Below are 25,164 nucleotides of genomic sequence, written 5' to 3'. Positions count from 1 at the left end.
CTCCCTCTTTGCAGCCAGAGCCCCACAGCTGATGAATATATAAGCATCAAACTGAGATTTCTCTTCAAAGTAGCCTTCTAAGGTCTTAATACTGTGAGCAGAACAAACCCGTGGAAGGAAGCAGTCTTGCCCTGCTGCTGCCTCCCCCTCCTCATCTGCTCCTCCCTTGTGTTAAAGTGAATGTTTACACAGAAGTCATAAACCAGATGGAGTGAATGATTGAGACATTTTCTCAGAATTCATTTTAGCCTGGATCAGTTCCTCGAGCTGGTTCACTGAACAGCCATATGGTGTACAGACCATGTCCTGCACCAGCACAGGTGGCCAGGAGAGGCAGACACCGTTTCATTTGGTTGCAGTGCTGACTTACCCCAATTTTGTGTGTTGTTGGAATTACAGCTTGGTATCCTTTACCTCTTCTTGGCAGGTCTGAGTTTCAGTTTGAGGGTTCAGATCTTCAGATTCTGCTCCATAGGCAACTACACTTCCAAATTCCCTTTACCTTGTCTAGTTAAACAAATAACAGCCACCCCTTCCTTGCAGCCCTCCAGATCAATTCTTCAAAGTGTCTGCAGGGAGCAAGTTTTTGTGTGTGCATAGAAAAATGCATGGTTCTGCTTAAGCCAACATATTCCTTGTCTTTTAAGAAGTGTTGTCTCTAGTATTGCAGTAGTAATTCATTATTTCTGGAATGTGTATTGGAAGGGAGGAAATTGCTTTGTAATCCTTATTATTGCCCTTTCTTCCTTCCTCAAGTGGGTTACTTCAAATGGTAGGTGTGTGCCAGCCTTATTCATTTTGACTGAATAAGGTTGAGGAGTGCTTATGTGAGCAGCTTTGTTGGCGCATCCCTAGGAGCGGTAGCCTATACCAGGCATTTGGCAGTGTGCAAATAGGACATTAACCTCTTGAGCAAGTGTACCTTAATGGAAGCAAATGTCTTTAATAATGGAGTCTCTCGTCACTACAAGGTGAATCGTTTTAAAGGAAGGAACAATCCAAACAGAAGTGTAGTCTCCCTTCTTTCTGTCTGCTTCTGCCTTCGTGGTCCAAGGGGATGTGCCCCCCTGTCGCTGAATGTGTTAGCCTGCTTGCCTGGGTCGGCTTGTGCTAGCGTTGGGCTGGAGGGTGTGCAAGGAGCAGAGAGGCTGTGACTTCTCTCACTCCCCTCTTTTTCCTCTGCTTTCAGTTTGTTTGGCTTTTTTGACTTGAAGAATTGTCTGGGTTTGTTTTCCTTCAGTGTTTTGTCCTTGTTATCTTTCAATGTTTTGAAGCTATCATGATGTGAAATAACATAACAGAATCTCATAGATTCTTGTTTTTAAATAAGCATACTATACTTGTTCTGTAAGGTGTCATACATTATGCAGTGTTTTAGCTTTTGTGAAGATGATGCATTTTTGGGAGTTCATATTTTGCATGTAATTTACCATATTGACTAATTTTTAAATTAGGTAATACTGTGAGAGTGAAAAAAGTGTGTTCTCTCTAGGACAGAAAACACAACCTTGGCTTTGAGTGCTCCTCTTAGGAAGTCACGGGTGGAAAGCGCTGGCTAGATCTTCGGACACTTCTGGAAAGAGTGGTCTGAGTTTTCACAGTAATCTATTAATATGTGGTATTTCAGGATTACAAACAGGTTGTTACTGTTGTCTTTATTTAAATAATGTTGCACAAATGGTTTTCCTAGCTCTCTTTGTAGTTTCATCATTTGTACACTCAGAATACTTGAAGACTACACTCATGCAAACTTCATGGCTTTGAATGTCTCTAAATTTACTGTAGATGGGAGTGTAGTGTTAAGATACTATTGCTCATTGCTTCTATAATCCATGTAGAGTGCTTACTACCTGTTATTTTTTTTTAAGATAACTTATGCCAGTGTAAAGTAGACAGAAATTATTTTTAGTTGAAAAGAGATTGTTTTAGGAACATTAGTATAACATTTTCTAAGAAAATCTACAAATTTATGAATTCACTTTGCATTTTGGTGGAATTAAATTTATTTTCTGTTTAGGCTAAAATAACCACTGGCAGTGCTCATTTGTCAAACAGGGATGGCTTTAAGGCCAGTTCAGAAGTAATTTGTATTTTGTCAACCTTAGTTTGCGCTGCCACAAAAAAGTCTGTGAAGCCACACATCTGTTGCACATTGATTTAAACTAATTTGAAATTACTAGATTGAACATTAAATACTTCACCAGTGACTCAAGTTTTATTCTAATACACGGTTGAGAGGTTTGAGACAGTCACCCAAATTCAAGAAACTGTTTTCCATTAGCAAGGGATGGTTCCCAAAGCAACCACTCCCTCCGGCAGCCGCCGGGCAGCTTGCCCAACAGGCTGTGCCCGCTGGCTAGCAAAGGTGATGAGATGGGATGTACGTTGACTGTTCATGTTTCTGAGCAGAACTGAGGAATAATAATGATGTATAAAGTTAAGATAACTACCATTAAGCATGGAATTTCAGGATAGCTTCCATATCCTGTTTAGATTTTCAGTGAGTTAAAATGGCTAGTATGCAGCTGCTTTGCAACCTATGCTCAGTAAAACAGCGTTACTGGTTGTATTTGGAATGCAGGTAAGTCTTCAGAGGCCTCCATGACCTAATGTTTTAAGGAAGGCTTTACTGAAAATTGTATAGCCCTTATTCTAGCAATTTCACCTTTAGTTTGTTCTGTTACGGCCTTGCTCTGAAGCAATTACAGTAGCTTTGACCGTCCCGTGTTTGTAGACTTGATAGGAACACAATGGGGAAAAAAGAAATCAGTGTAAACGTTAAAGTTGCAAAAGAACTTTTGCTCTGATCTTCATTTTGTACTAAGATGTTTTTACTTGTAACTGTGCTTTCTGGAGAAGTTACTTTTATGGAATCTTTCAGTAGTGGTAGTATGGCCTAACTTTAAAAGCATTTCAGAATGTTAGTGCTTCAAGAGGTAAATGGAAACTAATAATGTTTGGTACTTTTCTGACATTACTCTGGGATTTCTGCCTAGGAATATTAACTTTTAATATTCACCTAGTGATTGCTCAACCCCATAGATTTCTATTCCAGTAAATATGCATAATATTTTAATATTTTTCTTCCTGTTCTGCATGTAAAACATTGGGAACTTAAGTTAAAGCTTTCTGTTAGCTCTTACTGCTGTCCTGGGCTTGGTTTTAGGGTGGAGAAGCAAATTTATTCTCCTCTGTCCTGTTACTGTTACATTTCTGACAGCAGTGTGAGTGTACTAAATCCCTCTACTCCTCTTGGGTTTCTGAAAGACAATGATTATTATTTTAGCAAAGTGCTGACCTACTCTTTTAATGAAGAACTTGTCTTGTATTCCGCTTCCCCATTTTTAGAATCATGGTTCATATTCCTCTTGCTTCACAATCGTATAACATCTTTGTGGCAAGTACAGCAGTTGCTTACCTGGAAAAGTAATATTAGAAAAGTGTGTATTTTTAGCTGCCTTTTGATGTGATGTAGCAGCTGGAAACAAGGAGGAGAGGCAGTATGAGGTGATCTGACAGCGCTGCCAACCACAGCTTGGGAACCGCTGCTTTGGCCTTGAGACCAAAATGTGGGGAAACCGTTTTTGCAGGCCTGAGTATGCCCGTTGTGCCTGGCACTGCAGTGATCCGGGTGCTGTGGCTTTGTTCTTTGTTCTCAAAAGTGTCACTGGGGGGTCCTCCCCTGGACTCTATTTGGCAATTGTTGTTAATGGATGAAAAAGAAAGTTCTGTGAAGCTTTTTGTTTATGTTAATATGCATTAAAAATATATAATAAGCGGGCAGTTCCATGCATGCATTTAAGATATAATTAGCAAAATATCCCTTTGATACCAGTGGCTAATTGTAAATATCTAAATTAGAAGATATTCTAACAACTAACAAAAATACCTTTTTTCTCTTTGTAGTAATCATGTCTACAACTCAGAGAAGGAATCTAGCAAGTTCATGTTGAGGTATATTCTGAAGACAAGATACAGCGACTCATATGCTTTTCTGGGTAAGAAGGGTATCTATATTCTCTTGAGTATGACAAGCAGTAATTAACCTTTTAAATTTAACTTTTGAACAGCACAGTCTGTCAAGCCAGTATGGTGGGGGCTTTGTGTATGTGGGGGTGGTTGTTTGTTTTTTCTTTGTTCTTGAAGTTTCCTAGGCAAGTGTAGAGAATTTTCCACCCATCTAACAGTCTAAAGACATTCTAGACTAATAGTGCAAAGGGAGAGCAATAATGAGCAACTTTAGAATAAGACACCACCGTATGACTTTGATTAGAAAAGTAATTCCAGTTCATTGTTGCATGTGTACTGTTTCTAGCCTGATTTTCCAAGGGCATGGAGGTTACATACTCTCTCTTCATTTTCCCTTCCCGAAAACTTTAAACATCTCTGACTAGGAAGAGAAAGAAACGTACAACTTGAGAGGAAAGTGGGTAGAAGTCAACCTTATATGTACTGTGTTGACAGGCTGGCAGCCAGCAAACGTGCTGCCTCCTGGTCAGTGTGGATACTCTGAGATACCGCAAACAGCTATGATTTTTGTGATGGCATGATGCATGGTGGTATGGTTCCTACAAATCTGTATGTCATCTGACTTTATTAGTTCTGCTGTTCTTGGAAGTCCCCCAGCTTAGTCCAGACAACTCCAGAAAAAACAAATTTATGATTTTTTTTTTTTTTTTTTAATCAAGAAGGCATTCCTTGCTCATCTGCTTACACTATTTCACTTTTACGTATGCACAGAACTCTATAGCATCTTCTGTGTATAACACTTTTGTGCAAGTGTCGCCCTCCTTAATGTCTACTTGGGTGTTGTTCAGATTGTCATTAGCACTGTGTTCTATGTACCTTGTAGCAGTAAGCTCCTGAGATTGTTAAGGCTTGGTTTCCCCGCTTCCCACCTCACCTCCCTGCATCCACACTAAGTTCTTAAGGTTTTATTTTATGCAATTGGATGCAGATACCTAGCTTGCTGGGCTTGCTGAAGTATCTGAGGAGTGATTGTGAAAGAAAGCTTTTGCTCCTTTTGCTTTCTGTTCCTGTAACAGTTAGGTGTTTCATGTTCATTATCCTTTCATAGCTCTCATGTAAGCTATACCTCTGACAACTCCGCAGTCTCGGTGGATTCTGCTGTAAAGTCATGGGCTTACAGCTGGGCCGCTAACTTAAGGGATTTCTAGACTGGATCTGTAGTGTGTTGCTTACTTGTTTATGATGCACATTATTTCATGAGACCCAGTGCATTCAAGCACTACTTCAGATTCGTTTCTAGCTGTGAACAGAAAAGAACTGCAGCAACAGGAATGTTGCTTCAAAATAACGTGTTTCCAAAGAACAGAGCAGTTTCCATGAAGAGTTAAATTAGATAACATGTTTTAGTCCTTTAAGTTTAGCACTTCTCTCAGAACTTAATTAGATCTAATTTATCTTGGCATTGCCTGAATTTTTTTTTTAGTACAGAATTAGCCTGTTTCTCTCTGTCCTAGGGCAGTCCTATGTTTTTGGCAGACTTGTTCCAATTATCAGACTTGGTTTCTAAAGAAGTAGCTGCAGAATACACACTGTTAATGTTTTTATCTTTTTACTGTGTCTTCATGATTCACTGTCATCGTTTCTGCTGTGGAGCTGCTTTCTTTTTAAGTGCTCTTACTAAAGATAGAAAAGCTCCTTGGGCTCTTTCATTCTTTTATATCTTAAGTAATAAAGCCAGACAGGTGGGTTTTTTTAGATGTTTCATGTGTATGGCTTTTATTAATGTATCAGAGACTTTATAATTCTAAAATTCGGCAGATACCTTACTGCCTTTCCTTGTCTTTTGGTGCTGAATGCTTTTTTTCCCCCCTAAATTTCTGGTTTTGTACTGTTTTTTTAATCTTGTCAGTTATAGCTTGGAATTTCTGACCTATGGCCACAGCTTTTGTTTTCAGATGGTGTATCTGGGCATTTGCAGTGCACTTGTTGGACTTCCCTAACTGATCTCACAGTTAGGAATGACTTGAATAGTTCTTTTTCATGATTTGTTTTACTGCTGCTTATTGGAAGGTTATCAGGGAGTCATATATTACGTATGACTTACAAATTCTTCCTAACTTGAAGAATTTTAGACTGCATGTTTCCTGTCCATCAAATACAACTATGCAGACCTACCTATGTGCCTCAAGAAAAATGGGAGGGCCTGTAAATAAAATGTTTGTAATTTCCCAGACATTTTCTTCATGGTGATTTGATAAATACCAAAATGGTGTGATACATGTCACTTCCAGATAATCATACAAACACTAGAGCACTTTTTCAAATGTAGTGTGTTCAATTAACATCGTCTCATGCCTGTAACTTAATTGATAACTGAAGATGTATCCTTATCTTTTAAACTATATTTTTATTTTAATGTTTCTTTTCCTCTTGAATTTAGATAACGTAATCCATGGATAAAGTGGGAAAGATGTGGAACAATTTCAAATACAGGTGCCAGAATCTCTTCAGTCATGAGGGTGGAAGCCAAAATGAAAATGTAGTTGTGAACTCCAGTGGCTGCTCGTCTACTAAAGAGAAAGCTATCCAGATAACTGATTTGGCTCAACAACAACCCAGCAGCCCTTTGAGAGAAAATATTGCTTTGCAATTAGGTTTAAGTCCTTCAAAGAATTCGACAAGGCGGAACCAAAACTGTGTCACAGAAGTTCCTCAGATTGTTGAGATAAGCATTGAGAAGGAGAATGACTCGTGTGTCGCCACTGGAGCTAGACTTGCTCGAAGGGACTCTTATTCTCGGCATGCTCCTTGGGGTGGGAAGAAGAAGCATTCCTGCTCTACCAAAACCCAGAGCTCCTTGGATACTGAAAAAAGATTTGGTAGAACACGAAGTGGATTGCAGAGGAGGGAGAGAAGGTATGGGGTGAGCTCTGTCCATGATATGGATGCAGTATCGAGCAGGACAGTAGGTAGCCGTTCTCTGCGACAGCGTCTGCAAGATACTGTTGGGCTGTGCTTTCCCATGAGAACTTACAGCAAACAGTCCAAACCTCTGTTTTCTAACAAAAGAAAGATCCATCTCTCAGAACTAATGCTTGAGAAATGCCCTTTTCCTGCAGGCTCAGATCTAGCTCAGAAGTGGCATCTGATTAAACAACACACGGCGCCTGTGAGCCCTCATTCAACTTTTTTTGACACGTTTGATCCTTCCTTGGTTTCCACAGAAGATGAAGAAGACAGGCTCAGAGAGAGACGTAGACTTAGTATTGAAGAAGGGGTTGATCCCCCTCCCAATGCCCAAATACATACTTTTGAAGCTACAGCACAGGTTAATCCATTGTATAAACTGGGACCAAAGTTAGCCCCTGGTATGACCGAGCTGACTGGGGACAAAAACATAACACCTCTAGGAAACTGTGATTCTGAAGAGGACACAACAACTCTTTGCCTGCAGTCACGCAGGCAGAAGCAGCGGCAGATGTCTGCAGAGAGCCACGGCCATATCAGCAGGCAGGGGGCTTGGAAGGTGCACACTCAGATTGATTACATCCATTGCCTTGTGCCAGACTTACTTCAGATCACAGGTAACCCATGTTACTGGGGTGTGATGGACCGCTATGAAGCAGAAGCACTTCTGGAGGGTAAACCCGAAGGCACTTTTTTGCTCAGGGATTCTGCGCAAGAGGACTACCTCTTCTCTGTGAGCTTCCGTCGTTACAACCGATCGCTCCACGCACGCATTGAGCAGTGGAATCACAACTTTAGTTTCGATGCCCACGATCCCTGTGTGTTTCACTCCTCCACTGTTACAGGGCTTCTGGAACACTACAAAGACCCGAGCTCTTGCATGTTCTTTGAACCGTTACTTACTGTGTCTCTGAACAGGACTTTCCCCTTTAGTCTGCAGTATATCTGCCGGGCAGTAATCTGCAGGTGCACTACGTATGACGGAATCGATGACCTTCCTCTACCCTCAATGTTGCAAGACTTTCTAAAGGAGTATCACTATAAACAAAAAGTCAGGGTGCGATGGTTGGAGCGGGAACCTATAAAAACCAAGTAAATGGAGATCAGAATAAGCTTATAGAATATGCTTTTTTTTGTGTGTTACAGTTTAACCGCAGTGAGCGCACCAACAACGTCTAGCTTTTCTGCAATATCCTATTTAAGCTGAGTGTTAGTATCCTGTCAGATGCTGCCTGCTGTTAATCAAACTAAGTTGTGATGCCTCTTGGAAACAATAAGCAGACACAATTCTGCACGTTTTTCATTAAGGTCTAATGAAAATATTTTTGCTAATTTCTAAGTATTTTGTTTCCCTTTTTTATAGCTGTAGTAATTGGATGAAGAAACTATGAGGCATTTTCCATGGGGCATTCATGTAATGCTAATAAAGGCTTCATTAGAGGAGCATTTTTGCTAATATTTGAAGTATTTTTTTAAAATTATCTTCTTGAAAACTTTCCACTACTCAAAGTACTAATTTAGCTCACAAACAAGTTTCCAAATACTAGTTAATAGGAGTATTTTCTTTTAGCGAAGAGCAGTTCGTTAGAAGCAGTCCATTACGAGTTAATGGCGTTTTGATGTTAACAGATGAATCATGCTTTTCTCAGTATATAAGGTTTCCTAATCATGAAGACTTGAATATGTCTGCTCAGTACTGTAATTCTATTTTAAACGCTTGGAGATTTAAGTGGCATTGTTAGCAAAAGTAATACTATCTTGGACAGCTAAATACCTTCCAGTGTGAGTTACTGATTCAGTGGCAGGACACAGGGTTAGATCATTGCCATGAAACAAAAGGTTGCGTTTTTTTCTAAAACAGAATTTGGTGGCCTGGCTGCTAGTAACTTGAAATGGAAGGCAATAGTGAAGAGAAAAAATGTTTAATTATTTAAAGTTGTCTGATATTTTTGTGGAAAAAATTACAGGTGGTTGAATTATTATGATCGGAATACAAAATCTGACATATCTGAAGTGTCAGGTTTCAAAGGTACTGTTACACTTTATTTGTAAATATCTTTCCATTTGCGCTTTTAAAAATGTTTTAAAGTAATATGCACTGATTATAGTTTCAACAGATTACTTGGAAAGAAGATTCTAAGTTCTGTCTGTTTATTTAATCGGAGATGGAACTGAAAATAGTTCTGTCTTAAACATTTTTGCACTAAAATTTTGTTGGAATGCCCTGACCCCTGTTTAATGGTTTGTACCGATTACGAGTGCTCCCTAGTTTCTTTACCAGCTGCTACAGTATGTTACTACTTCCTTCTCTATGGCAGTGACCTGTGCGAGGTAGGGAACATTTTGGCTGCAAGTACAATAAACGTTATTCTTGTATGCTACACTAACCCTTCTATTGATGTATTTTTCTGCTTGCTGTGCCTTGTTCTGGCTTTTTGTGCTAATAAAGTACAGTATGTTCAGTGTTATACTTGTAGATCTGCTCTGTTTTTATATATTCAAGTAACCTGTAGCAGTTAACTGAATTTTTAATAGGCTTTCCTTAGTACTCAGTGTAGGTAATGCACAAATACTGTGCAGTTGAATAATGGTTGGTCAGCACACCGTATTAATGGTTTTTATTCCACACTTATCAGAAAGCTAACAGTGTACACCACTGAGCAATGTTTCTGTAGTCACTGCAAAGTAATGGACTTGTCTGTGAGCACAGAGCATTTTACAGTTTTTGTAACGTAAAGGATAAATGTTAAGCAAAAAGTATTCTGAAACATTATTGATCCCCTATAATGGTTGCTGAAGGTGTTTCAGCTTGTTATATAGCTAACTGGTAAGGTTAATGTTTTGATACTCCCCGCTGAGTAAGGAATGGTTATTCCTGTAAATTGACAGTACAGCAGTGGCATTTGTTCACTTTTAGACTATTTTAATAAATAGATACACACGCAAACTGGCCAAATGTCCTGTTTTTACCAAAGAATACTGTCAATTTGTGCTAGGGTATTTTTCTAATGAAAAACTTAGAGTGGAGAGGTGCAATTTCTGTTCTATCAAATATTTATCCCAAGCTATGATAAACCAAAGTATTTGACAGCTTCATCAGAACCTAAGTAATGTATACGTTTATGTTGGTAGAGCTTAAAACTCTTACATCAACGGTGTTGTCACTTTTCTTGAACTCACAATGCACCTGAAGGGGAATGATTTAAATAATTTTGTAATGACTGGAACAGCACTACATAGAAGCTCATACTGCAAGGGGTTAATCTGATGCACCCAGAAAGCACTTTAAAACGTGTTTATATGCTTGTGGAAAATTTGTGATCCCGTTATGCATTCTTTGTAGTAGCTTATCTTCTTTCGTGTGTTGAAAGACTTCAACTGTTAAAATGGAACTTTGTTTAGAATATGTAAATACTAAGTTTATGTAAGTACGTGTACAAATGTTCTAATGGTCTCTTAAGTTTTGAATTGTGTGTGTGTGTCACTGGATATGCAATTCCTGGTTTAAAATCTGCTCTGAGCATAAAAAGAGGAAAAATGTCACCAGCATGAAATTGCACCCAAGTGTACCTTCACTGTGTCATTCTTACTGTTCCCTAATTTGGGTCGGAATTCCAGATGAGTTTACTTTAAATCTTGCTTTCAATATTAGTATCATACAGCCAACCTGCAGCCAAGCTTTGTCCCCTGGCTTTTGTTTACACCCGTTGCAGTTGCTTGTCATAAACTAGCTGATGAGATTCTAGCTGTGACGTTATCAGTGTGGCCAGGAGTACACATTCATTTCATTTTTTATCATGTAGTGGAATCTTTGGGGGAAAAAAAAAAAATAAAAACCCCAAACCTCTATCTCAGAAAGTTTGCTCTTGCATTTCTATAAACAATGTTTATGGAGAGTATTTATTGCTCCCTTAAAACACACAAAAAAGGAATGTTCTATTTCTTGACAAATTTTTTAAAGCTTTGCTTCACTGAAATATACAGAATAACTTGCTAGTGTGGTTATGCTAAAAATAATCACTTTTTAAATTACAGTAGACTTGAGTATTGACTGCTCAAGTTGCATTGTATTTCTTAATGAATTCATTTTCAGTTCTAAAGGCACTAAAACATTAGCGTGTTGAGAATGCAAGCAGTTGATTCCTCCTTTGTGTTTGAGGACTATGCTTTAACCTTCTGATTTTGTTCAGAAAATCTTATACATGTCTTCTTCAAAGGATGTGCACAAATCACTGGGGTTTTTTTCTGTTAATAGGATTCAATGTAATAATGTACCCTAGCATGATTCCAATTTTATTTGGTTACATGACAGAGAAGTATTTAAGCCTCAATCGTGTAAAGTGTTCTTTCAAGGTGATTTTTGTTTCTGCAGAAAGGGCTATAGAAAGGGCTACTCGGTAGGATTATTTTGCAAAAAATCTTATGAAGATCTTTCACAATATTAGAAAAGAACAGGGTGGTAGTGCTATGTGGGAATTAAGGTCTTTAAATACTTGGCACAGCTTGGTGGTCTTGTTGCGTATAAATACACACATCATTACATTTTAGAAAGTCAACAACAGCTCCAGTTCACCAAGATATGGAAATTAAAAGAATTGTAATTTCTGTATAACATGTTACCTAACACTGGAAAATTATTGTGTAAATAAAACAATGTCATTAATACATTGACATATAGCGCATGGAGGTTTTTCACTCTAACTGGATCATTGTTTGTAGAACAGAATTACAATTAAAAAAAAACAGGGCATCAAATCCAAATCTTTTTAGAAATCTATCTTTATGTCCCCATGGAACTGGAGAAAAGTAACTACGCTGTATTTTGACTATATATGAGGGTCTATGGGTTGGGGCTTTTTGTCAGTTTTAAAGGCATAACTCGTCTGAAAATACTCTTAAGGACATGTAGGTGCTTGTCCAGATAATTTAGTTGTCAGAATGAAACTTCTCGTAAGAAAATAAGTTACAAAGCCATGTTTTGCATTTACGTACTTTAAATTTTGTGTGTATTTGAAGACTTGTTGCTTACAAAAATGATAGTCTTAAAATCAGAAGCATACAGTCTTTCACAGACCTGTCTGTGTGTCCATAGTGTTTGGTAAGATGAATTCAGGTGTTTGCTAGACGTCATCCTGACAGTCACTCACATCCTGAAGTTCATATGTAACTCTAAGGTTCTGCACTACTTAGAGACAAGCAAGGATTCTGAATTTCTGTGATACAAAACCGCTTTAGTTTCCGTGTACAAGCTAAAATATTTGCAGAATGCTTTAAAGCTTGTCTGTGCTGCGGGGTTGCATGTGAGGCTGAAGCTGTCAAGTCAGAAGTTGCTGAGTACCAGAGGGGTGAATCTGCAGGAAGCGTGTTTCATTTTTGTTTCCAAAGCAACCTTGAAATACCATATTTAATGGAAAAATATGAACTGAATCTTCTGTGATTTCTTTCCAAAATAACAATATTTGTTTCCTGTTCAAACCATTCACATTCAAAATTATGAAAGCACTTTCTGAGTCTCATTTTCCTAAAGTGGTGTTGTGAAATGATCATGTATGTGCCGAACCTTGGTCTGCAAGAATCTACATAGTCCATACGTAAATGTTAATAAGATGCCTCCAAGCATGTGTGCATTCATGGTCTTTTTTGAAACTACCTGAAGTACACTAGTATGGTGAGCATTAATATGTCAGAATTCTAAAAATTCTCTAACTTTCTGTCTGTGCATGGCATGCATTGCAAATAAAAGGACTATTTTATTTGTATCTTCAGCTGTATTTATATATTATAACCTGTTGATTGGTGTGTTTTCCTGCTATTGCCACACTTGCCTAAACAGTTGTCTCCTGACTTACCAAAGGAGACTTTTTTTGTTTATTTTTTTTTAAAAAGCAATTATAATCTTACAACAGACAGAAATCAAAACACTTTAAAATCCAACTGATAGCTCTTGTAAAGTGTGATATAACACTGCTAGTTGCTCTCCCTTTTTGCAGTATTGATGTACAAAGAATCATTTAGCTTGACCATGGGTTGCTTCTACCAAATGCAGTTGACTTAAAATGTCTGAATTTTAAGCTTTTTAAAAATTATTTTTAGTTAAAAATGCTACTGATGAGGGCTTTGAAAAAGGCTTGATGTTTTCACAGCAAGATATGTAAAATAAAAGTTTTGCAATGAGGTAAGGATCTCTTGAAGATGCTTTTTAAGAAGTATTCCCCCCTCTCACTCTGTCTTAACTCAAGGCTCTTTAAAAGAAAAAAAAACACCTCTTGGTGACTTTAACCTTACAGTCATTTAAAGACTGAAAAGAAATCTGGTGCTTTTACTTAACTTGCTTGCATGTTGCCATACCGATTGAATAGCAGTTGTTTCAAGAAGCAAATTTTAAATCTGTTATTTCAATGAAGCATTGCCATTTCTTATTTTTATAAAATATTCCATTTACAAAAATCGTGTATCAATAGGATGTTAACCTGATACTGTCTTTAGATCTGTTGTTATCAAGGTAGCTATTGCGTATGTGCTTTTCAAGCTGAATAAATGTTCACTTTATATGTTTGTGTTCAAGCTACAGCTGTTACCAGCTAGGTTTCTTAGGGCCAACACCACGTGTTTATGAGCTGAAGCTCCTGGTGCTTGATTTTTTTTTTTTTTTTTTTCTGTGTTCAGTAGAAATAATACGTAGCTGTGTATGTGCGATATAGCTCATGTTGCAAATTCCGTAGTTAAGCACACAGCTACACTGACAAGCAGAAACGTATCTGAACTTGCTTGTCTGGAGTAAAGCAACCTCTCTGCCTTTGCAGCAGGAGTTGTAACTTGGTGACACGTTGGCAAAGAGCAAGCAGAATTAGGTTTTGTTCTTCTCTGAGCAGCTGTTAAGCGGAACATGGCGTGTGCTTCCGGCGCGATAAGGTATATTAACTTTTTGGAACCCTGAGAATTTTAATAGCTTTTGAAAGACACAAAAGTACTTGGCTGCTTTTGTCGCTTCTTGCTTTGATGCTTGTAGCTTCGCAAAAGCACGAAGAGATACATTTATTGAAATTGAATCTGGGTAGTCACCAGTTGTATAAGCACTACTTTGTAATATCTTTACGGAGATAGCAAAATCCTACATGATTATATTTCAACTGTTTTGGAAGAATGAATGATGACACTGTGGGCACAAATTAATTCAGATTGCACTATAAACTGTCTTACCAGAAGCCTTCGTTCTTAGGAAAAACTATGTGATCCCTGCACAGATAAACTGTGGCTTTGGTGATGTGCTCTTTGGTAGGTGTCCAAAAAAGCGGCACCCAGATGGTCCCTGGACCTTTTCCCGACATTCCAGCCGAAGGGGCCCTGGCAGGCCTGCCGGGCACTCGAGGAGTTGGCTGCAAGCGTGCCGTGCCGAGCGTCGCCATGTGCCAGCACCTTGTATAACTGCGCTGGTTTAGGTCTCTCTAGCTTAGATGGTTTTTAACCCGCTGCAGCTTAAGTGTTTCTCCACCCTGCCTAATTTGTCTTTGTTAACTGGTTGCCAAACTGTCTTGCATCTTAATATAGTAAGAAAATAATGTGATTTATGGCTACCCAAACAGTGTATTAAGTAATAGATGGCTCTGTCTTAATAAATGGGGTATAAACTAACATACTGTTTTCTTTTTATATTTGTTTGGGAGTAAAAAGTTGTGGTTTTAATGAGTTTATTTTAAGTCTATAAGTACATATTTTTATAAACATTAAGTTGTCGTACATGTCAAAGGGATAAGTAGTTGTTAGATCAAAATAATCAGTAACTCGTGCTTATTCCAGTCCATTTCTGTTGCATCTAAAATACTTGAGTGAAGAGATCCAGAGGCTGACAATTATCATCTTTAGAAGTTTTATCACACTCTGAAATTCCAGCTAGCTCTTAATTTAGCAAGTTTTCACTTAAATCTCAAGGTGTTTTCTCCCCAGTTGTGGGCTGAGTACACATTTTTGTGATATTAATGTCTCTATTCTAGAGCACGTGCCCCATGAGCACAAACCAAGGAACAGATGTAGCTGTTGTGTAATCGGGGAGAGTTTCTCCTTTGTGCCCTATGGGAGCTACTCCTACAACACCTTTGTGGAAGCTCTAGAGACTGTGGAAACTGAGCAAAATGCTGCTGGTGAGGAGGTACAGCTGGGCCAACAACGGCCATGTGACATGCTGAAAAAGTATTGTGGGGTTCTGCTGAACTATTTCAGCCTTCTTTATTTGTTAATTGTAATTTTCTTTTTTAGAGTGTTGATCCTAAGAATACGTTTAGTCTAGGCTCCTTTGGAGCCTTTATGTCTCATCACTAGTGAACTAACAGAAAATAAACCAATGAAAACAAAATTGTGGGGTTTTGGCTGTTTTATATTGAGATTACCTTTATGGTTTTAGCTTCATTGAAACATGCAGAAGGTTAATTGCCTTAAACTCTGCTAAAGTAAATGCATAATTGATTAATAAATGAAAGTTATGGAAGTTAACTTACATCTTATAATGGCGTGTTTGAAATATGAAGCTTGAATACTGTTAAACTTATGGCAGAGATCAGCACTCATAATACATGATGAAGTATTTTGAATCTTTAGGTAAGGAAGATGCTGGCACAATAATATTTCAAAAGGGTTTTGAAATACCAGGTGATCTGAAGCTAAGACTTCTAGAATCAGTCAATTCTGTGTCACTTTCCCTAACGGACAGAAATTTAGGAGTCTGTCAGAGCTGTTTGTGTTGTGACTTTGCAGGATGTCAAAAGTATGTAGGTATCTGAAATGGAATATAGAGGTATATAGAATAAATACAGGAGAGGCCTTAGAATGAACGTGTCTGGCTGCACCTGTAGCGGTGTTTCTTGGGCTTCTAATGGACCCTGTAAGCATTTAGTTGGTCACCCAGGTCAAATGCTGAGAAGCAACACCAACCAGAGATTCCTGAAGCAACATTACCATCGCTGAACCCAGAGGACCTGGACAAATGCATTTGTAAGAAGGGTTCATGGTGCCACTTCACCTCTGAAGCAGCTGGTGGTGTGAGGAGCATTAGGATGGCTCTGTCTGACCTTCCCACCAGTCAATGGGGTAGCTCAGGCGTGGGTAACTAGCGCTGGCATGACCTGCTTGCAAGAGTTCTTACTTCGCTCTCCCATCAGGTGTCCTGTGACATCTGGGAAGTCAAGGCTGTAAACCTTCAGTAGGGCTTTCTTAGTCTCTACTTAAAACTTATGGAAATGAATAAAAAGTGTCATTTACAGGGTCTCTAATCTTCAGAATAGTTTTAGTTGTAGCTCACATCTGTTAGGTTAGGAGGAATTTAAATTCTTCTCAGTTCTAAGAGTGGGAAACAGACTCTGTAAGAAGGTCACAAAGAGCTGCTTGGAATCAGACTTGCTAGATGGTGGGGTAAGTTGGACACATTGCTGCTCACTATCTTGGGTTTCGCTTTAGTGAAAGGAGAATGATAATACTCAATCTGTTTGTGATATCCTTGCAATCTAGTGATTAGCAGCGTAATAGAAGAACTAGTCTGTGTTATTTGGGAAGGTCTGATACCCTTCCTTCACCGAGCAGTAGACTCGAGGTAGGTATATGTCCACTCTCAGTAATTCAGTGGCTTTGCTCAGGTGATAACTGGCTGCTGTGGACATGATATACAAGATGCACAGGTACGTGGAGTACTGAGTGTCATATGCCCTTTATTTCCTAACTCAGCCATTTGTCAAGCCACAGTTTGGGCTTTCCCCATGAACACTGTTATTTTCTCCTCACAAGGTCTGCTGTGGAGACATTGTATTTGCCTCCTTGCGTCCGTCATTTTATTTTTTGTGTCCAATCTGATAAAGCTGATAACCTGCAAGCAGCATGTGAGGAGAATTTCCTGGCAGGAGCCGACGAATTGCTGAGATTGTTATCATTCTGTACTGCAGAAGCACTCTGTTTTATTTATACACTGTTTATCTTCAGTTTCATTATGTGCCAAGAAGAAAAAAGCCAGGCTTTTCCTTCAAGCAATTGCGTGTATGACCATTCATACTGCAGATGTGCGGATGCCTGATCCTTAAGCCAGATACTTTTCTGCCCTAGCAGTGTTCGTAAGGGTGCTCTCCTTCCCTGCTCCCCAGTGCAGCACACGTTTTGCATACTCTTGGTTGGAGGACGCTTTCACCCTTTGCTCCTCTAACTATCTGGCTGAGTCAGAGCAATCAAACTCTTCTTTTTAACTGAAAATTTGCTTTCTTGTCTTTGTGGGCATGGCTTTGCATGAAGGCTGTGGCTTTAAGCTGTTCCAGATGTGCTGGAGTCATCGCTGACCATCAGATGAGTGCTGCCAGCATTTATGCTGTTCAGGAAAAAGCCAGTGGGAAGCATTCTGTGAGCAGGGATTTTAAGCCAAGAGTTTGCAAGAAGCATCAACAGCTTCAGCTATTTTTTTTCTAGAAAACTTTAGCTTCATCTTGATTCTGTACTTAAAGGCATCTTAATCCTTATGCTGGGTCACCTCAACTAGATGCTTTTCCGTTGGAGGGGAAGGAAATAGAAGGGAAACAGTACTTGTAAATAATTCCAGCGCAAACTTCAAAAGAACCATTTCCAAGACTGGCATCTGTATCACTGTAAGACCCCCTGAATTTCTCTGTTGTTTGGGATCTCTGGCAGGAATTTAAGCCTGGCACCAGCTCCAGAGATACAGTTGCCCAGAGAAATTGACCAGTGCCCTGAAACACACCTTTGCGGCTCTTGGTAGATGCCTTCGAAGTCACTTTCCAGCAGGTCATCACTTAACGTACTTCGTAGATGCTGGTGCCATCCAGAGTTTGCCCGAGGTCCTGGTTTCTGGCAGTTTACATACTTTAACGGAAGTCATGTTTCTAATCTTTGCACGGCTGTCAGGACCCATGCCACTCCATGAAACAGCCTGAGTGGTCTGAGGCTTTGAATGGGGCTCAACCTCCCTATGCTTCTTGGGGAGACCCATTGTAGGTGGAAACCGAGAGCCAGGCTCAAGGGCTGATTTCGACCTCAGACCAGATGGAGAATGGATCTAGTGGCCAATCCTGCTTTTCATCCACTGTAGTTAGAGAGCTTTTACTACCCTCCTGTAGCCAGAAATCTCAGCTTCACAGGACAAAATCTGACCGGGCTCCTGCGTGAGTGAGCCTGTGGACCAAATCCCTATGTCCTAACGGAGCCAGTTCTGGCACCCCCCTTGTCATGTGCAGAGATTCTGCCCAGCTGCCTTGGTTAAGTGTAGTTGAACAGGGCTGTGCTCAGGCTGCCTTTTCTAGAGCACAGAGGTAATATCTCTGCACCCACATCATGAGCAACTTGCACTCTGAGCTGTGAGCTGCCTTTGGTTTTGCATAAGGAGAATTTCTGCAGTGTTATTGTCCCCTTCAGGTCATTTCAAAGGGCTCCTCTTGGTTTTCTCAAGGTGATGTCTAGTCTCATCATGTCCGTTGTAAATTGAGTCAGTAATAGCTTATAATTTCTTTATTTTGCTACAGCAAGTTTTGTCAAAAATAATGAAGCAATTTACTAATCAGTAACATTGATCAAGTAGGCACTGACTGACGTTATATTTCAGATCTACTCATAGGTTTTTAAATCAACATCTCCACTCAAAGCTCCATTTGTTGCCCTCAGTTCGTGAGTCGTACGATCCTCACTGTTATGTCATGGCTTTGCTTTTCTGTTGGCAGATACCCTAATTAACAGTAGGAATGAATGCCAAAGCCAAGTAATTAGATTCTCTGCTTGGAGTTTAGTCATCTCTCTTCCCCAGGGACATGTTCCTCCCTTTCTGTTCTGGCATGCTGCTTGGTGTCTGAGCTTCTTATTTAAAAGTTTGTCTACAGCCCTCTTTGCTACTCAAACACTATCTTTCTCGTTCATCCTGCAATGATTAAAACTCTAAGGATTTAGAAACACTTCCTTTCATTCTCTTTTAATTTTCCTCTCCCTATGTTATTTTAAAATCTGTCTCCTTAGGGGCTATTTAAACTGGTTTAGACACCTGTGAAGATCAGATCCTTGAGCCCATGGCAACTGCTATGATGGCTGTCAAATCGATGAAAAGGGTGAACGATACATGCCCTCACAGCTGACCCTCCCCATACTGTCTCTGTCTTGACAAAACTACCTTTTGGATTTGCTTTATTTTTCTATCTGAGGTGAGTTTTGTTTGTGCTAATTACTCTGTTTGTCCAAAGCTGTAGATGTGAATCATCCTGTTGTATCTTGGGTATTGAGGAACCTCTTGGTTTTCTGTTTTAACACCGTGAAACTGGTTGGGAGGACCTTCCACAACAGAAGTCTGGGGCTCAGCTATTTCATCTAAAGGTTGTGTTACCAAAGAGCTGGTTATGACACCAGCCATAATGAAAGTGAGAAGATGGAAATATTAAACATGGTTAAAATACCATCCACTAAAGCTTGGACAACTCGGATAGACCGGTGAGGAAAGCAGCTGCTTGGAACTGTGGTTGCATCTTTACCGAGGAGCGTGCCGATGCAGGGCTTTCCAGGTACGGTGTGGTTTCAGCAGAACGGTCCCCTGCTCACCGCTCTCCGAAGGACTGTGAAATTCTTCACCACATTGTTTGCTCAGGTTCAGGGGGTAGCAGGGCTGTCTACCAAGGAACAGTCTGTGGAAATGGATGTTGCTCCCGGGAAAATGACACTTCTGTGACCTGTTCTGCAAATTCATTTAATCGCAGTGACTTTAATGAAGGGGAAATATACACACTACGTCTGCTCCAGACACAAGGTAAGCAAAGTGCATGCTGCTGGGCACTGTGTGCATGGCTGCAGGAGTACTCTGATATGTTTCAGCTTGGGTGTAGTGAATATTTGCCTTAACAAATCTATTTTACTTCTTCAGAAAAATTTTAAGCTTACTGAAATCATACTTGAGAGGATGCTTTTCTGTACCAAACTAGTATCTTTGTATGGATCAGAAAAAGGCTGGAAAGCTTTAAGCAAATGCCTCCATTTAAACTTTTTGAACTAATCAGTAACTACGCAAAAGAAGTCTAAATCTTTCTTACAACACTTTCATGTGCAGAATGACCTTCTAAAGCTGCACCTTTGTTCTACAACTTATCTAATGTGCTTGTGCATATATATATATATATATATGTATATCTATCTCCAGCTTCTCCTTCTCTCACAGCTTGCTGTGCAGTTGTTGTTGGCCAGCATACACATTAGGCGAAAGTCAGACTATGAGCTCAGTGTGTGCGTGATGGGTTGACAGGTATTGGAACCTGGGGGGGAAAAATGATGGGACTGGGATTCCTGCTGAGTTGTATGAGATTCTGCAAGTGCCAACCACACCTGGTTCGGCATGTCGATGGCAATTTACTGTAGGGTAGCTTTTAGGTCTAGAAATAGGGAATTTGAAGCTGCAGGTTTTAATTATTTATGTGTATTGTCTTGATTTGGTTGGTTTATTCTACAGGGATTAAATCCTGTTCTTTGAGATGAGAAACTAGTATGAGTTTACAATGGAGAGTTAAGGGAAAGCTTTGAGGGGGTGTTTTGATTTATTTGGGGAACTTGAGTAGCTATGCTCAGAAATGGTGGACTGGGTGAGGCAGCACTGCCTACCTGCATGGGGCTGTGAGGTGTTCATGGGTTACCCTCTGGCTCACAGCCGTAGCTCCCCCGTCAGCCAGCCAGCCTGTCAGAGGATTGCAGCTTTGGAGCTGCGTGTCTGTAGTTGTCTGCATGGAAGCCGTGGTGTGGGGAGGGTGCATGCTCACTTCTTTCCTCAAAATGTCTCGCAGCATGGATGTGCTGTCCCGGACACTCTCAGTGAGGCCACAGTCCTTCAGGAACACGGTTGTGCTTTGTTCCCTCTTAGCATGAAGTTGCTTGTCCAAATAAGAGATTTCTTGTGCGTTTGCTGGAGGAAAGCCTGGGCCTCCATTATTCCTTGCTTACCACATCTGGCTTGGGACCCAGTGCTATTTGGTGGCCTGTTACACTGCTTGTGTACCCACCCTCTGTTAGGTTACCACATTGTGGGCTGACTCAGCTCGCTCTTCATCCTCAGCAAATTGGCTGGGCTTTCTCTCCGGCATTCCCTGTTGCTCCCAGGTCTTCTGTTGGTATTTACAGTCAAACAATCTTTTTTTGGGATAACACACATGGTAATCCTGGAACATGCTTGTCAAAAGCAGTACACGTGGCCACAGCAAAGGCCTTACGCTCAACTCGTATTGTTACGGAGTTGAGATGGCTGAAGGTTCAGCCTACCATCTCCCAACAAATGAAATGGGCTTTGGGAGACACTGTAGGTAACTGTTAGCTGTATAAGTTTCTCCCTCACCTCAAACAGTTTTGATCATGATCCCAGCAACCACTCATGCAACAGAAAGGGTCTTCACCCTCCCAAAGATGATTAAAACAGGTCAGGGAAACATGAAGCACGGTAACTCACACCTGTTATCCCTTGAATGAGGTCCTATGTGTCTCTGTGCTTTGAATGTAAAATTATGACTAAAAATGTCGACAGACTTAAAAACAAACTCAGAAACTTCTTTGAAGCTGGCATGGAGACAAAACAGTGTAAGTAATTGACTGCCTTTTCTTTCATATAGCGACTGTTGAAATCTAAACAGACTAGACCTGCTGTTCTGGTGATGATGCTTGCTGGGATTTTTTTTTAATATCTATTTAGTTAAGATTTATGTAAAATTCACCTATCCTAAAAATGTTAAATGGATACAGAGGAGAAAACCTTCACAAATTGTGGGTTTTTTAAATCATAGGTTAGTAGCTGTGACATTAGAGATTTGCACTGCAAACTGGGATGTACCCATATTTCCATTCATAATGGGACTCATTTTGGGATGAAATCTCCTATTTGTAAATCCTGTTCATCATGTGAAAAGGTAATGTCCCTTAGCGGCAACACCTGAAAAGTTTAATCTGTAGAGAGACACATTAAAACAAGAGAGAGCGCTGTAGTGTCTTGTATTGTAAACAGTAAAGGAAAAAATCAATTAGCCACACAATCTTTCTGTTATCAGAGCTAGAGATAATAGTGTAAATGTGTCATTTTTACATTGAGTTTTGTTTGTGATAATGAAGGAAATCAGACCGATCTAACCTTGATTACTTCTGAGTACACAAAGGCCCAGTCTTGTGTGTTTCAGGTTTGAGGGCTTAAAAATATTTTTTCAAGCAGTCTTCATTCCTCACAGATTTTTCAAGTCTATCCTGAAGCCAGGGATGCCTGAAAATACTGAATTCATCACATAAAAATTATATTCTTCTCCAGGCTTGATACCTTAAAGAGCAGAATCTGGCTGGTTAAACTAGAAGGTCCTCTTAGAGGTGTGCTGAATGATTTGAGGTAAAGGAGAAAATATTCTGCTAAGTGAAATGTGGCGATAAGCAGAGCTGTAGTGCTGTTGTAGGAACACTGTTGTCCTTGTAACGGTGGCTGAATGCTGACAACCGTTTTTCTCTAAATTCAGAGACAATTCAAATCCCCACGCACCCGAGCTTCTTTGAGAATCCTTAACAGAAGTGGGGGACTGCCGAGCGGGCGCAGAGTGTATTGCTCCGGCAAAGTCAGTCTGTAACGATGATGCTCAGAGACCCTGAGGAACCCGCTCTGCCTGTCTCAGAGCTTCAAGTTTTCTTTGCCTGTCCAGTGTGTGATTCCAGCAAGGCAAAAATCACATTCTGGGAAAATCTGATGGGAGGAAAAAGTCCCAGCTTAGTAGCTGTTGTACCTAGCCGGGTTTTTGAGCTAGTAGAAGCAATAGTAAGCCCTCCAAAAGAGATCATTTTGCTATCAGAGGAAACTGGAGAGCATCATAAATGCACAACTGTTATTTCAGATTACTCCTTCCTGCCCCACCTCGGTTTAACTGACTGTTTAAAACTCCTAAAACCCAAAGTGTTGGGGCTGTTACCAACTGGACAAGGAGCATGGCAGCTTAGCTGGCCCAAGCATATTGGATGCAATTGCTCCTTGCTCTTAATCTTCTCCCTTGATGTCTTCTCTGGACTGATAGTTCCATCTGGTCCATGTGGTTGGTACAGGACAGCTTTTTTCTCTGCAGTATGCTTGCTGGAAAGCCTCTGAGTGGTCATCCTGCCATGAAGATTGCATGCTGGCCCCATCCAAGGAGCTCCCCAGAGGTATGTCTGGAAACGAGCCGAGCACAAGACTGTTTGCTTGTCTTTGCTTGTCTCCACATCTTGGGAGTCTGACGCCACGGTTGCTGACAAAGGTTCTGTCTGCTTGATTTGAGAGTTGACTTCAACAGTTGTTTTCCTCGAATTTTTTGCTGTCGCCAACTTTTATGGATTTATTTTGTTCTTTAGAAAGTTTTAAATCTATCAGTAAGTTTTGTTCTTTCTGTAAATTAGGAAGGAGGGGACAAATGACAGGAGGGTTTGCTAAACAGTACTTTACCATAGTTGTGACTACATCGCTGGTCCAAAGCCTGCCCTGACAGCGAGGGACTGAAAGCTGCATCTGCAATGCATATGTTTCATGGCTGGTGGATCTTCTTGTACTGACCAGACATCTAATATCAGAAACTAAATTTGTCAGAACACATCGTTTCCCTTTCAGTTGAACATGTACAGCTGTTGCAAACACTGCTGCATGCTAGTACCAAAAAATACCACACTTTTCTTCCACGGTTTGAGCGGGAAATAATTGTGGTTTCTCAGATCCCACTTTGAAGCGGTGGTTGTTTATAGCTGACTGACTTTAATAACTGTAATTGTATGTTCAGCCCTGCTCCAGCTGTGCACTGGGCACCATGAGTCACTGTCCAAAAACATCCCTTAAGTTCAAATCCCTCTTAAAAGAGATGGTTCTGAAATTCTCCTGAATATCTTCTGCTCTGTTATCAGGCAGTCCTCTTCTGGTCAGGCAGCTATGTTGTGGCCATTTTAGATGGATCTCCTGGAGTCTGCGCAGCCATGTCCCACGTTGCATGCTCCCAAGCCGGAGCTGGGGATGGAGGAGCGGGCTGTCCCCGAGGAGCTGCGGCTCGGCCAGCATTGGGCACGTGCTGTGACCTTGCCCCGCAGCACAGCGGACAAATGCTCCCATCGCGTGTGGGCCATTGTGGGAGTCACCAGCATCACCCTGGACCCTCTCCTGAGGGCAGATGCAGGGCCAGGGACCATCCCCACCTCTGCTGCGCACCTGCTTTGTGCAGAGTTACGAGCTGCTCTACCTCTCGGCTCTGCTCCTTGCTGCTGTCACTTCAGCATTTTTCCTAGTGGGTTAATTTGCTATAAACACCAACTGAGAAATACAGGAATTTTGTCCACTTTGTCAGAAGCAGCCACAGTTTAAACGCCCTTGTATTATACTGTTACAAATCTCACCAGATTTTAGAAATTCCTTTCCATAAGTAGAACTCAAAAGAGTTGATTGAACAGCGAAGTATTGCGTGGTGTGGCTGCAAAAGTAAAGAAACTGAGGCAGAAAAGTAGAGTTCACCTCATGTTGCAAAGTGGCCAGTAAGAAAGCTGGGCAAAAGAAGGTTATCCACTTCCAGCTCTCTTCCCAGCAGCTATTGCTGTGCTGTAAATAAAGTTTAAACACTTAAATATTGAAGTTCTTTTAAAATAATTATAATAAATGCCTCCTTATTTCATACACTTCCTGCCCACACAGCGAATTTACATATTACGTGTAGTTGGAAGGTATTATTAGAGATCCCTGTTCAGGCACCTGAGTCATAGCACCTTTAACTTGCCACCATAAAGAGGCACGTTTGCCTGAGACTGCTTGTGACATGATGCCTCAGCCTGTGTGTTGAAGGCTCTCTCCCCTACTGATAGCTAGGGCAGGCCTCAAAATCAGACTTCTTTTCTACAGCAAAATCCCATTGGCCTGGTTCCCAGCAGATGTTTGCACAGGCTTTGGAGCTGAGCCTGACCCTCGGTCTGATGCTGGCCTCATCAGGTGGGATGAAGCTCACCTTCAAGTCAAAATATCCGTGAGACTTCCTCCAAGTGAAGCGTGGTCGGACCCAGGTGATCAGTCACTGCAGAGCCGACACGACTGTCTGCCCTGCTGCTCATCCGCGCCAGCAACGCTGGAGGCCAATTGCTGGAGCTCTGGGAGATGCTCGATTGCAAAGCGCTATCTCCGTGCAAACCGACTGGCCGAAGGCAGATGTCAGGCGCTTCAGTGATTTTCTTATGTGCTGAGGAATGTAGGAGGTGGGGAAAGAGCTGTTT

At 40.6% G+C, this 25,164-nt stretch overlaps 1 protein-coding gene across 6 annotated transcripts in view; it reads left to right on the top strand.

Annotated features, from left to right (window-relative positions):
- The window catches only part of SOCS5 (suppressor of cytokine signaling 5), a 35,086-nt gene extending 20,518 nt beyond the window's left edge, over positions 1-14,568 (top strand). For all 6 annotated transcript variants that reach the window (XM_075412847.1, XM_075412849.1, XM_075412848.1 and 3 more), the window contains 2 exons: positions 3,907-3,998; positions 6,410-14,568. In XM_075412847.1, the coding sequence (XP_075268962.1) occupies positions 6,422-8,032 (1,611 nt within the window). In that variant the 5' untranslated portion in view covers positions 3,907-3,998; positions 6,410-6,421 and the 3' untranslated portion in view covers positions 8,033-14,568. The remainder of the gene's footprint in view (positions 1-3,906; positions 3,999-6,409) is intronic.
- The last annotated feature ends 10,596 nt before the right edge of the window (positions 14,569-25,164 follow it).

Source organism: Opisthocomus hoazin, chromosome 2 (genome assembly GCF_030867145.1).
Source record: "Opisthocomus hoazin isolate bOpiHoa1 chromosome 2, bOpiHoa1.hap1, whole genome shotgun sequence".
Classification (NCBI taxonomy): Eukaryota; Metazoa; Chordata; class Aves; order Opisthocomiformes; family Opisthocomidae; genus Opisthocomus; species Opisthocomus hoazin.
The sequence above is the reverse complement of the archived record's forward strand: the minus strand, read 5'-3'. Positions and strand labels throughout refer to the sequence as shown.